This window comes from Drosophila yakuba, chromosome 2L (genome assembly GCF_016746365.2).
Source record: "Drosophila yakuba strain Tai18E2 chromosome 2L, Prin_Dyak_Tai18E2_2.1, whole genome shotgun sequence".
Taxonomy (NCBI): domain Eukaryota; kingdom Metazoa; phylum Arthropoda; class Insecta; order Diptera; family Drosophilidae; genus Drosophila; species Drosophila yakuba.
The window spans coordinates 18,530,101-18,546,602 of record NC_052527.2 but is presented as its reverse complement, the minus strand read 5'-3'; the positions used below and the strand labels follow the sequence as shown (position 1 = coordinate 18,546,602).

Below are 16,502 nucleotides of genomic sequence, written 5' to 3'. Positions count from 1 at the left end.
TGCTTAAATCATAAATCGGAGCAGCTAAATCAAACTAAAATGGTATCATTGTCTGCATGAGCAAGTTGAAGTACCAAAATAAGCGGCACGTGTATGATACTGTCTGGCTTTGTCAAAGCAGCGACAACCGAATACTCTGCTTTAAGTAAACCAATAACAAACTTGCATCGAACTGTAGGCCCCATAGAAGATTGCAATCCCCATTGAGGCAGGGTATGTATTAAAGTTTAATTCCCCGCCTATGAACTGATAAGATATGGTGTGTCCAGTAATTAGAAATGACTGGCTGGTTTTGCACCATTGGCCTGATAGATTATGAAAGATTTCCATTCAGACGGAGGCGTGGCCCTCTTATCTGCTCACCAATACGCTAAACGTGTGTGGAATCTTTTTTAGAGGTGGTAGTTAACCCAATAGGTTGCTGATTTCTTCAATCTTATCTCCAAGCTGCAGCTTTAGTGATTTTCATTCTTCTCTAGAAGCAAAGTGTATTGAAATGAGGAGTCTTAGTTGTCTTAGTTTAAATCATTTAATCAGCATAAAATAGTCGATTAAAATTCCAAGTAACACACTTTATACCCTACACTCCCCCAGTACAGCATTATCTGGCATACATTTTTATCTGTATTGTATCTGCCGACGCTCGTATACAACATCATTCTTGTTGGGCACTCTTTGGGTCTTTCGGTCTGGCGATAAGACTGCCCAGGTTTGTTATGGCCACAATCGCGCGTGCCGCAATATAAAAATATAAATCTCAAAGCCACCGATATAAACATGTCTACCTACATATGCATATCGTATACATTTCAATTTCAATTTTTTAGCAAGGGAGCGCGAGAATCTGCTCAGTGAGTCAATACTGGCGATAACAGGGAGCGTATTAGTACTCTCTCGTATCAGCGCCAGATCTGGACAGCCACTTGGAGTCGTACGATTCTTCCGACTCGTAGACCCACCGGCTGTTCATATAAGAAGCTAAACGCGTCCGATCCCGATCCCGATTCCGATCCCGACGTCCAGAGCATTCGAATTCTCTGCACAACACAACACAACACAACACAAGCTCATAATGTTCTGAAAGTTTCCACGAGCATAATAGATCTATATCAAGGGTGTTTTTTTTCAATTTCCTATGCCTGGCAATTGATGGAACGAGGGGAGAGGTAGAAAGGATGTTTTTGCAAGGATTAAGGACATTAAAGGTAAAAAGGGATCTTGGGGAATAGGCGTTATTCATAAAGTTCATTCGTTTTCAGTAGGCTATTTCCATTCGATTATTCGTCAGTAAGATTTCAAATTTTAAACGTTTCGAATTATCTTTTGGCCGCTATTTATAAATTACTGCTCTTTTAAATTTATATCTATGGTTCGAAAAGTCAAGTAAGTCTATAAAATGTGGTGGAGTTTTCGGGTTTTCGGGAGCTGTGCCATTTTGGGGCTGGGAGCACAGCTGTTCCTCTCCACCCTTTCCTCTCTCCGGCTTCCAATGTCAAAAGAAAGTTCTCTCGTGCGACCGGCATACGGCGACGAAAACAGCTTTGCGCTAGGCCAAAGTGCGATGATGTTCCAGTCACTGTACTGGGTACTAATGGGGCATATCCGATCCGAGCTAATCGAGTGACAGCTAGATGAAAGCCTCAGTGATTCTATATTTCAATGTGATATATTAGAAGTGAGGCAAGCAAGGCTACAATGTACGGTTTTTAATACATAATTACTATAATATATATACATACTTATTATATTATAATTTTAACAATTTTAACAATTTTAAAAACTGGTTAAGAGGTAACATACGCTCCATCCGCACATTTCACTCGAGAACAAATCATTGCCGGCAGGGAGCACGCGCAGACCTCGAAACTGCGAGAGGAGCCGCAGAGATTGGGAGCGGGAGCGCCACCGAGAACGTTCCCAGCTGAAACCACCACGACCACTCTCCACGGAACTAGTCGAAACTTTCGAGTTTGTGCGCTCGACCAGTCCGACAGACAGCTTTGAAGTGAACGGTTCGCGAGTTCCTGGGCAGAAAGACGGCATCGGAGAATCAGAGTGCAGCAGAGCAACCGTTTGCGAACTCGTGCTGTTCTACCTACTCTGACCAAAACCATATCAAACCAAACTAAACCAACGCAACCCCAAGCCCAAACCCCAAACAAAAAGAGGCCGCCAAGTTGACAAAGCCTCGAAATACATAGGATACATAGGAACCGTGAATTCGTATGTGCTGAGTTCGGTACATAAGTCAAAGAACCCACGTTGACTCACGACCCGTTTGAAATTATTTTGTAGTGCTGGAGGAGCGATTACCCACTTTGCGGAGCCGCCAGGACCACGAGGATACTTTCGCTATCAATAAGTAAGTCGCCGGTCGGTCGGCGGACCAAGGCCAAGCAGACTGCGTCTATCGAGCAAGTGCATAGCCATTTAATTGCATAATTTGTGCTCAATTTCTTTTTCCACTCGGTTCGGTGGGTTCCTTTCCCCAGCCCTTTCTCTCCGTCGTATCCATTGTAATTTGCCAGCGTCACTCTCTGGCAGACATGTGTTAATTACATTTTATTCTATTCTATTCCATACCATACCATGCCATACCATGCCATACCATACCATACCATACCATGCCGTACCGTACCATACCCCCATGCCCAAACACACTCCCAGTCCCAGAGAGGGAAATGTGGCTGTTTTATTTTCGGACTCATCCTACTTTCTGCCCAATATTTATGACCTTCTTATGGTTTCGCCATTGGGAAAACGTGTTTGTCGCACGGCCAGACCAGCTCACATAGATCCATAATCTATACGTATTGTGCGCGATTACTCGGAAATTATCTATTATGCGCAGTGTGATCAGGGATTGCGATCGCGGGTGACCCGAAATTTAACCAGTTTATGGCACAGTTTGATTGGTTTGATTGCTATTAATTCGCCGGGACCGACACTCCGTCGTCACATATATGGAGAGCTGGACCCGGACTAGTCAATGTCAAAGCTTCGTCTCTATCAGCTTTTCATTTGACGTGATAAGGTCTAGAGTCTAGAGTGGCTGCTCAAGCAAATATAAAGTTTTCAAACGAGTGCAGGATTTGAACCTTTTGCTGGTAAAGAGAAAGTTTTTCAATAGCACAAGAGCCTGGGCTTCATAAATTAATGGCAACTAATAGCATAGATTTAACTTGAGAAAATTGTACTCATGATTCTACTGTACTCCATCTCCTTATCAGTTATTGTTATTAATGTCTATGTTTATAGCTCGCAATGCGGATTATATAACTATAAGTCTGGAACCAAAATTCTCAGTGTCGCTGTTGAACTTAGTGTAAATTAAATCTTCAATCCCTTTTAATAGTCTATGTAGGTAGTACAGAATGCGGATTATATAACTTAACATCTGGAACCAAAATTCTCCTTAAAACTTATTTAATGATATCGTGTTTCAGAATAAAACTAATGAACGGAAGTAGCAAAGTCAATATTTTATCCTCACTTTTTGGCGACAAAATCAATGTACATACGACCCACATTCAAAAGCGACTTTGACCTTAGCAGCTTGTCGTTCAAGATCATACGTTTATAGCACACACAAAATCATAGCACGCACATTTCCCTGTGCAAAAGTTTGTGAACAAAAGCAAAGCGTTCAAGTGATTGGCGCATTCCAGTACTATTACTGGGTAGTTAGTTGGGCTATCATGTTATTATTACATAATCGCTCATTCCGATGTGCAAACACAATCGGGCTTTGGGTGGGTTTCTGGCTGGGTTTTGGTTGGGTTTTGGTATGCCGTGTCAACAACGTTTTCGTGAAATTGCATGAGATTGGCCTGGACTGCGCCTACTTTTGCCCCAGAAAATATGAGGGAACACACCCAGTTAACAAGCCACAGGATAATTGATACCCCGTAAATATTAGCGGAACTACAGCACAAAATTAAGCTTATGCCAAAGGTGCTAAAGTAATCCCAGGAATACCTGCAATAAACCCTGATTTGCATGCGAAAATACGTGTTATTTTCACATCATGCTAAACATTTCTAGTCATACATTCTTTACTTTATTCTGATACAAATGCGCTTTAATTTTCAAACACATTAGGGCCGCCAATGCGCTGGTCTTAAAAAAGCTTAACGTATTATTGAAACGTATATAGATATACATTTTTTATCGCGGATCAATATTTAAATGATATATTGCAAATCCTTTCAATTTCTTACAAAAGCGATAGGAGCAAAGCTTCCGATTATAATTTCCGCTTGCGCCTGAGATTAGATTTGCTGCATATTCAAGATTATTTCTTAACAAATGTGTGCTTTCAATCGATTCACATAGACTTCTCACTCCCCTGAATCTTTTAGACTGATATTATAAAGCCTATCCAGTAAGATAAGGCAACTTATATCGCAAAACTATTCCATATGCTCTATTCTGAAGACTTCGTTTCGAAACCTCGAGCATAGTATAAAAACGTGGGATGCCTGTATCTTGTATCATTAATGGCATCTCAAGGTCTGGCAGTCGAGTGCTTCTTCCGGTTATAAGGTGACATTGGGCTTATCTTCCCAAAAATATTACCAAGGGGTTTTGAGCAAGTTTGTCAGATTTAGTAATTTATAGCACAATCGTGAGGTAATGTGGTGCAAATTAACAGAATTAGCAAACGAAATTGATGTTAACAGAGGGAAATTTAATTAGAGTGAACCAAACTAAAGATTTCCATCACGTCGCGACTATTTATAGACTTCAAACATGGGGGCCCCCAGGAGTTCCATATAAGTGTGCACTCCCACTGGGAATGATAATATTTACTACGGACCGACCTCCGAAGTGTTAATAAAGCGGGCTTATCGTCTGCTCATTATCTGCACCTGTGTCACACATCCAATACATGTGTCAACATTGGTTTTAGAATCTAGATTATCTATGGACTCCTGGAACCCCTGGACCCCAGGAACCCCACTATCGAGGGGGCATGCACTTCACGTGCGGGTGCGCCAACCCACCCATTTAATTGCAACTACGAATAGTAAACACTCCAATAGAGTCGATAGGAGGAGTGTTTTCAAATCGATTTGTGGCAAAAGGATCTCATTTGGATTTTGTTCATTTGACCAGTTCTCGACCAATCTGCTTTAGATTCCTACTCACTTTAAGTAGGTTTCCGTCTGGCATAGAAAGTGGACTTTGTCAACAGGTTTTTTTCGAAGCACAGACGAGCCCCCACCGAGGTCTACGGACTAGAGAGTACTCACTGTTTGAGTCCGATTTGGATCCGGAATCTGAATTGCGAAGCCGGTCTCTGACGAACCCTTACACCACTAAGCGTCTCCGTATGTCCATCAGTCTGTTTCATCGCTGACGGTGACTACAAACCCCATTTGAATCGCTGATAATGAGCAAATCAACCTAAAAGCTAACAGACATAAAAATAAATAAAATATTTTATGGCATGTGCGGCACAAGCAACTGACAACCAACGGACTGTGAATACTCTCACCCGAAATACATACGTACCTTAAATTATGTGCTCTATAGTATGTGCTTAGTTCGAGATTGGGATTTACTCAGTATAAACTGACACTATGACACTCAGACACTTCAACAAAAGCTTTATACAATATGGAGAGCTAAGAAAACGCTTACATATTTCTAATATTTACATGTGTATATACTGATGAATTAAGTTGTGTATATGGTTATTAATCTATGTGTTAATCTATGTGTCTTTTATTCCCCGACCACTGTTGATCCAAGCAGTTAGAGCCACTGAAAATATCTTACTTCAAGTGCAAAAACGTGCTGCAGCAGTAACTAATATTTGTTGATCTATTACTAAGCTAGCTAATGTAATGATTGAAAAATACGCAGTTTCAATACTTCAATTAGTGGAACTTTTCGGAGCTTAAAAGCAAAACCCAAAGGAAAACAGAAACTGAAAAACTGGCATTTGATTGTACAAGTTTCTCGTGCATTTTAAAACTCGCTTTGAATTTTGATCACGTGAGTCAACTCATATTAATGAGCAGACCGATTGTTTTGTTAAGTGGAATAAAACCAAAGTAGCAAGCGATGGACTTTGGTCAGCAGATTATAATTGTACTTAGGCCAACAGATGAGGTCGGAATTCTAGAAACCCATAAACCGATCTCATTTATGCAACCACTCTTTACTCTCAAACTAAGTCAAAAATAAAACACTGTACACTACATTTTTTTAAAGTAATTAGTCGTTGTAACCCGCTGTGTTCTCAGATTTCCAATTGCAACAACTTCAAAACGAGACCTTCTAGATCCGCTTGTTTGTTTGTTTTACGAAAGTAATGTCGATAACCTTAAGGCATTTGGCAATCGAGCTTTCGAAATAAACAAATAATTAACGCGTTAAATGCAATCTTTCGATTGTAAAGCATTCATTATTATTATTCATTATTTTCCCCCTTCATCGCCTCTTATTAAACCCAAATATTGGCGTGGATAATTTGAGGTGGTTAAACCGATTGTTGCTACTGTTAAAAAGTTCTTTTATTTCAAATTCAGGTTTCAGTGTTACAGTTAATAAAATTACAATACGTTTATAAACTAAGACTCCACATACTGAGATACATTTCCAAGAATTGGGGGGATTAAGGGCCTGAATAAAATTTTTAATAACTTTCACTATCTAAGTATGACTGCTTTTTCTTGTAGATACATTTGAGTCCAAGGCGGGATCACTATGTTCATTCCGGCCGCCCAGTCCGCGTACAGGACGCTGCGCAAGACGCAGCCGCGTGTCCGGCTCAACGCCTTATTAAAAAATGGCTATTCCAGCAAGGTGAGTTACTCAGATGGTGTCTATTTAAGCGTGGTAGAAATCCACCCACTTTTTCAGGTGGAATACAAGCCCATCCGGTCGGTGCTGGTGGCTAACCGCGGTGAAATCGCCATCCGAGTGTTCCGTGCCTGCACAGAGTTGGGCATTAAATCGGTTGCGGTCTACTCGGAGCAGGATAAGATGCACATGCACCGGCAGAAGGCCGACGAGTCGTACATAGTGGGCAAGGGTCTGCCACCCGTGGAGGCCTACCTCAACATTCCAGAGTTGATCAGGGTGTGCAAGGAGAACGATGTGGATGCCGTGCATCCCGGCTACGGGTTCCTTTCAGAACGCAGTGACTTCGCCCAGGCGGTAATTGATGCCGGACTGCGTTTCATTGGCCCCTCACCCGAAGTCGTCCAGAAGATGGGTGACAAAGTGGCGGCTCGTGTGGCGGCCATTGAGGCGGGTGTGCCCATTGTGCCCGGCACCGACGGCCCCGTGACCACCAAGGAGGAGGCACTGGAGTTCTGCAAGAAGCACGGCTTGCCCGTAATCTTCAAGGCCGCTTACGGAGGCGGAGGTCGCGGCATGCGCGTCGTTCGCAAAATGGAGGATGTGGAGGAGAGCTTCCAGCGAGCCAGTTCCGAGGCCAAGGCCGCCTTCGGCAATGGAGCGATGTTCATCGAGAAGTTCATCGAGCGACCGCGTCACATTGAGGTTCAACTGCTGGGAGACAAGGCCGGGAATGTGGTGCATCTGTACGAGCGCGACTGCTCTGTGCAGCGTCGCCACCAGAAGGTGGTGGAGATCGCACCAGCGCCGCGCCTGCCCATTGAAATTCGGGACAAGATGACGGAGGCAGCAGTGCGTTTGGCCCGCCATGTGGGCTACGAAAATGCCGGAACCGTGGAGTTCCTGTGCGACGAGTCCGGCAACTTCTATTTCATCGAGGTGAACGCCCGTCTGCAGGTGGAGCACACGGTCACCGAGGAGATAACGGGCATCGATCTGGTGCAGTCGCAGATCCGCGTGGCCGAAGGCATGACCCTGCCCGAGTTGGGGTACACGCAGGACAAGATCGTGCCGCGTGGATATGCCATCCAGTGCCGTGTGACCACCGAGGACCCGGCCAACGACTTCCAGCCCAACACCGGTCGCTTGGAGGTCTTCCGATCCGGCGAGGGTATGGGCATTAGGCTGGACAGTGCGTCCGCCTACGCCGGAGCTATCATTTCTCCATACTACGACTCCCTGCTGGTGAAGGTGATCTCTCACGCCAGCGATCTGCAGAGCTCCGCCTCCAAGATGAACCGTGCCCTCAGGGAATTCCGCATTCGCGGCGTCAAGACCAACATCCCCTTCCTCCTGAACGTGCTGGAAAATCAGAAGTTCCTGCACGGCGTCCTCGACACCTACTTTATCGATGAGCACCCGCAGCTGTTCAAGTTCAAGCCCTCGCTCAATCGTGCCCAGAAGCTGATCAACTACATGGGTGAGGTTCTGGTTAACGGACCCCAGACGCCTCTCGCCACCACTCTGAAGCCTGCCATAGTGTCGCCCCACGTTCCCGAGGTTCCGCTGGGTGAGTTTCACGCCCCTTATCCTCTAGAGGATCCCCACTTAAATGGCATGTGCTTTTCGGGTTCACGCTTGCTTGTGTGGCTACCACTTAAGGCAATCGCCTCTTTCCGAATGTTTCAGGTATCCGGAACAGGCGGTAGCGGGGTCCTCTCACGAAGCATTTTACATCCCGATTAAAATCTATTTTATATAAGAAAGATTTGATTATTACGAGATGTAATAAGTTGTAAACATAATCCAGGATTTTAGTGATTTATGAGTATTTGAAGATTTTAGACTTAATTCATACCCATATCTTTTGTCCAACTTGGTACACTGCTTCGTGTAAGGACCCTAGGGATACTGAATCTATTAAATAGATGTACTATCAATAGAAAGATATATTATACAATCAATTTAATAGATCCCTTATGCACTTGTTTTCAAAAGTAATCAATGAAAAGGCATGTTTGTTCCACGCATCTCCTGTGAAGTGTTCTTTGCTTTTCTGACATGCTTTAATCGAACCTTTATGTTTTTACTCTTTTAACTATAAATTTTTGTTGCATCTGTTATTAATCAACCAATTCCGAATCGAAACCGCGTTCGCAATCGAATCGGCATTTGCAAAACACCAAACCAATATCACACACCTATGTCTGCACCGACACCAATCAACAACGATTCAAAATCGCACAACACACCAAACCCACGACCACGACCACGCCCACTCCGCCTCTTCCACATGCGGTACGCTCCCATGATCGATCTCATATCCAACGAATCGTAGATCTGTCCCCGGAAGCTATAGAACGCGAAGAACGTGGCGAGGCAAAAGGTATGTTTACTTATTTATCCCGAAATCACCCAGGACATTTGTACATACGAGCATCTATCATGTCGGTTTATGTCGAAAGGGTATCCAAAGGTGCTCCTAACTCTTTATGATAAATTAGAGCAATAGTTTATACACAATTAAGCTCCAATAACTCAAACCAGATACAAAACACTCTTTGCGAACACCGAGCTATAGACATATTAATATACATATAATACACTGCTGTGATTTGGTGTTTCAGTGTGATTGCATTTATCGTCATTTTTGGGTTTAAGCTAATTTTATTCATAACAGGAAATCAATTGTATTTTTTCATTTTTTTAAGTATGCAGCTTTGGTTTTGGCAGCTTTGGATGTTCAGCTTTTATGTATTAAATTGGTTTTAATGTTGTAAAAGTAGATGTCCCATATTTAATGATATATTCCCGTAAAAATATTCGCCTATTTAAACCTTATAAGCTGGAATATATCGTCTTGCCTAAAACAACATACTGATATGATTTTATGGTGTATGCAGTTACGGAACCACCAAAGGGACTTCGGGAGGTTCTAGTGTGCGAAGGTCCGGAGGCCTTTGCCAAGGAGGTGCGCAACCGAAAGGAATTGCTGCTCATGGACACCACTTTCCGCGATGCCCACCAGTCGCTGCTGGCCACCCGCGTCCGTTCCCACGATCTGCTGAAGATCTCCCCCTACGTGGCGCACAAGTTCAACAATCTGTATTCGCTGGAGAACTGGGGCGGAGCCACCTTCGACGTGGCCCTTCGCTTCCTGCACGAGTGCCCGTGGGAGCGCCTGGAGGAGATGCGCAAGCGCATCCCAAACATTCCCTTCCAGATGCTGCTGCGCGGAGCGAATGCCGTCGGCTATACCAGCTATCCGGACAACGTGGTCTACAAGTTCTGTGAGCTGGCTGTCCAGACCGGTATGGACATCTTCAGGGTGTTCGACTCGCTCAACTACCTGCCCAATCTGATCCTCGGCATGGAAGCCGCCGGCAAGGCGGGCGGCGTGGTGGAGGCGGCCATCTCCTATACCGGAGACGTCAGCGATCCCAAGCGCACCAAGTACGACCTGAAGTACTACACTAACCTGGCTGACGAGCTGGTCAAGGCGGGCACCCACGTGCTTTGCATCAAGGACATGGCTGGTCTGCTCAAGCCCGAAGCCGCCAGGTGAGTCTGAAGGGGAGTTCCGTTAATCCTGTTGTATACTATTTCGTTTCCATCCCTTTAAAGGCTTCTGATCACCGCCATTCGCGACAAGCACCCCGACATCCCAATTCATATCCACACCCACGACACCTCTGGAGCGGGAGTGGCCTCCATGCTGGCATGCGCCAATGCCGGTGCTGATGTGGTGGACGTGGCCGTCGACTCGATGAGCGGCATGACCTCCCAGCCAAGCATGGGAGCCGTAGTGGCCTCCCTGCAAGGCACTCCGCTGGACACAAACTTGGATCTGCGCACGGTATCGGAGTACTCCGCCTACTGGGAGCAGACCCGCACCCTGTACGCTCCTTTCGAGTGCACCACCACAATGCGGTCGGGCAACGCCGATGTCTATCTCAACGAGATACCTGGCGGTCAATACACCAACCTGCAGTTCCAGGCCTTCTCGCTGGGTCTGGGCGACTTCTTTGAGGACGTAAAGAAGGCCTACCGTGAGGCCAACCTGCTGCTGGGCGACATTATCAAGGTGACGCCCTCGTCAAAGGTGGTAGGTGATCTGGCCCAGTTTATGGTGCAGAACAACCTGACCGCCGACCAAGTGCTGGAGCGAGCAGAGGAGCTGTCGTTCCCCAAGTCGGTGGTGGAGTACTTGCAGGGCTCTATTGGCATCCCGCATGGTGGATTCCCTGAGCCCCTGCGTTCACGAGTCCTTAAGGACATGCCCCGCATCGAGGGACGTCCGGGAGCCGAGTTGAAGGACTTGGACTTTGACAAGTTAAAGAAGGAACTGCAGGAATCTCACTCGTGCGTCACCAACCGGGACGTCATGTCAGCTGCCCTCTACCCGCAGGTGACAAATGATTTCCTGAACTTCCGCGAAAAGTATGGACCCGTCGACAAGCTGGACACTCGAATCTTCCTCACTGGTCCCAAGGTGGGCGAGGAGTTCGACGTACCTCTGGAGCGCGGGAAGACGCTGAGCGTGAAAGCTCTGGCTGTATCCGCCGATCTCAAGCCCAACGGTATCCGCGAGGTATTCTTTGAGTTGAATGGCCAGCTGCGCGCGGTCCACATTCTGGACAAGGAAGCCGTCAAGGTAGGTTCAGTCATCAGTCATCTGTAGGTAATGAACTTCATAACTATTCTTTTCTTCCGCAGGAGATCCATGTCCATCCCAAGGCCAACAAGTCAAACAAGAGCGAGGTGGGCGCCCCCATGCCCGGAACTGTCATCGATATCCGCGTGCAGGTTGGCGACAAAGTGGAGAAGGGCCAGCCTTTGGTCGTGCTCTCAGCCATGAAGATGGAGATGGTGGTGCAGTCGCCATTGGCGGGCGTTGTCAAGAAACTGGAGATCGCTAACGGAACGAAGCTGGAGGGCGAGGACCTCATTATGATTATCGAATAGATAGTGCTCCGAATAAGAATGTCCATTGTCCAAACTGCCACCGCACATACCCAATGTAAAATTAAGTCAAACAGTGATAATCTTAGGGATTCTGTCAGTTCGATTGGCCATAAACTGTCCAAAATCGCATGTGTCTATTTTTATATGAATCATAATCATTCATGATTCAGTGTTTCCAGGACCAATCGACCATCAGTAACTGGTAAAATTTCTAGCTGTCCCTGCCAAAATAGATCGAATTGTATAAGTTCGAGCCCAAGTATATTTGTAAATTTGTCGTAGGGCTTTTCCCGCAAGTCATTTGAATCAAATTTGTACGATTGTAGAATTTTTAATTCGCAAACACCTTTGTCGAGATTCCCCTTTAGTAAATACGTAAGTGGTTATTAATGTTATATTAACTATTGTGTAATAAACGTTATACAAAATAAAAAGTTACGCGCTTTTTTCCTTGGTGTGCAAATGGAGAGTAAACACCTCCAAACCAAAGTATATGCATGATTTTCTACTTTATTTTTTCTTAAAAATAATTAAACTGAATTAAGTTAACAATCATGAATGAAACTGTTCCAAAGTTAAATCCTACATGCACTTGACAATGAACTCTAGGAAAGCCAGCTCCTTGTTCAACTCGGTGACCCGCTTAAAGTGCCTCTGGACGTAGGGAGTGAGTACCTCGACCATGTTGCCATTGTTGTAGAACCTAGCTTTGGGATCCTGAAGGGCATCTCCGATCAAGTACTTAAGGATCATGTTGCCCGCATGCGAGTGGCGCGAGTTGGTGGTCCATGCCTTGACGTGCTGCAGCAGCGCTACTCGCTGGTCAACGTTCAACTGGTCAACCAATTGGCGGAGACCTGGTTCATCCCGCTTGCGTACAAAGTGATTTATAATATCGAAGCTGGCTTTCGGCTTGTCCAGGTTCAATGCCAACACGAAGGCCTTGTGAAGCTGCTTCTGGGCGTGCAGAAGGGAATGTAGAGTCTGTTCCTGCTCCAAGGTGGCTTGTCGCTGGTCTAACGCTTCGTTTCGCGTTACCTGCGTGACATCACCGAAGCGAATCAGCTTGGAGTCGGCACCGCCGGTGTAAAAGAACCTATTGCTCCTGGCGGATACGGCCAGAGCCCAAACCCTATCGTTGTGCTCGTCCAGGGATTGCAAACATGTGTTTGTCTTGATATTCCACAGCTTTAGAAGGCCGTCCGAAGCAGCAGAGATAATGAACTTTCCGTGATCCAGGAACTCTGCTCTGAGTATGGTGCACTCCTGATCGAAGCGTTTTATGCAGGCAAAATTGCTGATGGACCAAAGCCGCAGAGTACAGTCCGACGACGAGGTGAGCACGATCTGATCTACCGGAGAGAAGCGCACACTCCACACACCGCGAGTGTGTCCCCGCAGCACTCCCTGCAACGTGTTGGACTCCGCCAGCCACACCTTGGCCGTCTTGTCCTGCGAGGCGGTGGCAATAAGCTTGTTGTTGGGAGCATAGGCTACGCAGTTTACCTCCTTGTCGTGGGAAAGCGCTGCGTAGCGCAGGTTAAAAGAGTACAAGTTGCGATCCTCCTTATCCCTGGCAAGCTGCCACACTTTCATGCTGCCATCTTGGCTCACGGATGCAAAGCCGGTGGCTCCGTTGTGCGTCATGGCCACGCAACCGATAGTGGACGTGTGGCAGTTGGCTTGTTGGGTCAGAGCCTCAAGCGAGCAATCCTTGTCGTGCTGAAGCCTCCAAAGCCGAACGCTGCAGTCCTTACCCACCGAAATCAGCAGATTTTGGGAGGCAGCGAGGGACATTACCGTATCAGAGTGACCCACGATCAACTTGCAATTCATATCGTGCTCCCTGTCGTACAGCTTGAAGTGCTTGCTGTTGGTGGCTATGGCCAGGTATCGATCGTTGTCGCCCATGAAGCACATGTCTAGGATCTCGTCGTTGTAACCCACCAAGTGTTTGATGGGTGCCACGGTCGTAACGTCGTAGACCAAGATATTCTGCTCTGTAGTGACTAGGGCCAGCTGCTTTAGCTCTGTGCAGTGCAGCAGTCTACTTATTTGGAAATCAGATTGCGTGAGAATATCCCTGATCTTCCAAGTTTTACCATTGACCTGTTGCAGCTTGCCCGATCCACTGGCTACGATTATCTGTTCGCCCTCGTCTGTGTATACGACTCCCTCAAGCTCTTCGTACAAGGGGAGAACCTTTAGCTGCTTGCTCTCCAACTGCTCCTGCAATTGCCACACGATCAGAACCTTGTCCCGGCTGACAGTCACGATCTCATTGCAGTCGGACGCGTTGCTCTTAAAGCTTAAGCCTGTGACTTGCGATAGGTGACCTCGCATCTTGTGCACCAGTGTCTTCGTCTCGTAGTTCCAAGCATAGACAGCATTATCTGAACCTCCGGCGTAGATCTCTTTGCGCAGCACATTGGGATGGAAAACGAGGAGCCAAGCTGGACCAGGGAAATCCTTGAGGGCACCCAGACAGCTGTTGTTCGAGTAGTCCCACAGCTTTAGTGTGGCATCAGCTCCGCCGCTGGTGCAGATAAGCCTGCCGCAAGGACTGAACTCAACTCGGATAACGGGTCCCTTGTGCTGGGCCTTCCACAGCTTCATTAGCTTCCCAGTGCCCAGCTGCCACAGCCTAAGCAGGCCACTGCGATGGGCAGTGACCAGGTGTTCCTGGGACAGTCCGAAGCAGGTAATCGTGTCCTCCTCCACATCGATGTTGTCCAGCTCCGCTGGTTTCTTGTTATTACCGGACGAGGATGTCAAGCCGTAACTCTTTAGGATTTGAGAGGTCTGCACATCCACCTGGTTTACAGCAGAACCATTAAGACAGTAAAGATGATGTCCATCCTTGCTCCAGGCGATGTCGCCGCCGGCGTAGAAGTTTGTGTAGCGCGCCTCCGCCGCATAGCTGGATTTTTAAATTTATTTATTCTTGTAATAATCAGGTAATACGGATGTTTTGGTTACCTTTTCTCGCTGATACCCGCCAGCATGGTTTTCGTTGTTTATAAATACAAAAACCGCGTGCACCACGGATCGCAACAGAAACGGAACTAGTTCGAAATAAAACTTTACAGGGCATGTTATGGAGGCTCCAAAACATTTGGTTGGGGTCATAAAATGTTAAAATTTAAACTAGAATTAATAATAACTAATCCTTTCAAATTGAAATTGCGTTAAGATCTTTAATGTTTCCATACTAAACTACCCATGTTTTTTGTTGCTTTGAGCCACTTTTGGCTCCGGTTATCAACGAAAGACAGCACTACAAATATGGCAATAATAAATATAAAATTATAAAATCCATAATTTTCTTTTTAAATTGGCGATTTTTTAAAATAACTAATATATCTGATAGTAGTTGCGATTGTTTTATTATTAACGATAGTCAGAGACTATCAAAACTCCGCCAGCCGATAGGCGCTTTTGTCTTGTCCACCACTAGCCAAGCAAAAGCCGTCAAATCATCCTCGCATTCGACCCAAGGTATTAAACTAATTTTTGCGTTTGAATTGTTTAAATTTCCACCGAATCTTCGCTATGAGTACTATTGGCACTGGAGTAAGTAGTCAGCGAACTCCCCTATCAGCAGATCCTTAACATCGCCTTCTCGCTTGCAGTACGACTTGTCGGCCTCGCAGTTCTCGCCTGATGGCCGAGTTTTCCAGATCGACTACGCCTCGAAGGCGGTGGAGAAGAGCGGCACCGTGATCGGGATTCGAGGCAAGGACGCCGTGGTGCTTGCCGTGGAAAAGATCATCAGCAGCAAGCTGTACGAACCGGACGCCGGCGGTCGCATCTTCACCATCGAAAAGAACATCGGAATGGCGGTAGCCGGCTTGGTGGCCGACGGAAACTATGTGGCGGACATCGCCCGGCAGGAGGCAGCCAACTACAGACAGCAATTCGAGCACGCTATCCCGCTAAAGCACCTATGCGATCGAGTAGCCGGTTACGTTCACGCCTATACTCTGTACAGTGCCGTCCGTCCCTTCGGACTGTCCATCATTCTCGCCTCCTGGGACGAGGTTGAGGGTCCACAGCTCTACAAGATCGAGCCGTCCGGCTCCTCCTTCGGCTACTTCGCCTGCGCCAGTGGCAAGGCAAAGCAGCTGGCCAAGACCGAGATGGAAAAGCTCAAGACGGATATGAAGATCGACGACTTGGTGAAGAGCGCCGGTGAAATGTACGTATGGTGTTATAAAAATTGGGAGAGATTAAACTCAGCTCCCAGTGAAACCTGACTTCCTGACAATATGAATCATTTTTGGGACATCGGTTGCACTTCAAATCGTGGTTTTGCGGAAATAACGTGTATTTTCTATATTTTAGCATCTACAAAGTCCATGACGACTTAAAGGACGCGGACTTCCGCTTCGAAATGGGTTTGGTGGGCAGGGTAACAGAAGGTCTACATCTCATAAATCCCCCGGAACTGACGGAAAAGGCGAGGAATGCCGGTGATGCCGCCAACAAGGAAGAAGACAGCGACAATGAGACGCGCTAGTTCGTTTGTGCCAGTGAATCTAATTCTGGGCCTAAATACATAATGTTAATTTTATATTTCCCTAAAGCGCAAAATGAATAAACAAAATCGGGTAAATTTTTGGTTTTTATATATGTATATATTTCCATCTTTCGTTTGATTTCCATGGTCTAAATAATAATAGTCTGGCTATCGGAACTGGTTTATTTCAAATGTAAATCTACAT

General features: G+C 46.1%; 3 protein-coding genes across 5 annotated transcripts; 2 read left to right on the top strand and 1 right to left on the bottom strand.

The window, feature by feature from the left end:
* Positions 1-1,973: 1,973 nt before the first annotated feature.
* LOC6528821 (pyruvate carboxylase, mitochondrial) lies at positions 1,974-12,212 on the top strand. 3 transcript variants are annotated; one of them, XM_015198765.3, is made up of 8 exons: positions 1,974-2,223; positions 2,296-2,362; positions 6,690-6,816; positions 6,874-8,383; positions 9,152-9,199; positions 9,717-10,374; positions 10,438-11,467; positions 11,530-12,212. In XM_015198765.3, the coding sequence occupies exons 3-8, from the start codon at positions 6,718-6,720 to the stop codon at positions 11,776-11,778; spliced, it is 3,594 nt and encodes a 1,197-aa protein (XP_015054251.1). In that variant the 5' UTR covers positions 1,974-2,223; positions 2,296-2,362; positions 6,690-6,717; the 3' UTR covers positions 11,779-12,212. The 3 variants fall into 3 exon arrangements, with proteins under 3 accessions (XP_015054251.1, XP_039226532.1, XP_039226531.1); XM_039370598.2 differs by lacking the exon at positions 9,152-9,199; XM_039370597.2 differs by having other exon boundaries at positions 1,974-2,362.
* On the bottom strand, positions 12,094-14,910 carry LOC6528820 (transducin beta-like protein 3). Its single transcript, XM_002089816.4, has 2 exons — positions 14,758-14,910; positions 12,094-14,698 (listed from the first exon to the last, which is right to left on the bottom strand). The coding sequence occupies exons 1-2, from the start codon at positions 14,781-14,783 to the stop codon at positions 12,361-12,363; spliced, it is 2,364 nt and encodes a 787-aa protein (XP_002089852.1). The 5' UTR covers positions 14,784-14,910; the 3' UTR covers positions 12,094-12,360.
* A 281-nt stretch (positions 14,911-15,191) lies between these two features.
* LOC6528819 (proteasome subunit alpha type-3) lies at positions 15,192-16,393 on the top strand. The gene is made up of 3 exons (XM_002089815.4): positions 15,192-15,351; positions 15,411-15,976; positions 16,123-16,393. Exons 1-3 carry the CDS (start codon positions 15,331-15,333, stop codon positions 16,295-16,297), a joined length of 762 nt encoding a protein of 253 aa, XP_002089851.1. The 5' UTR covers positions 15,192-15,330; the 3' UTR covers positions 16,298-16,393.
* The last annotated feature ends 109 nt before the right edge of the window (positions 16,394-16,502 follow it).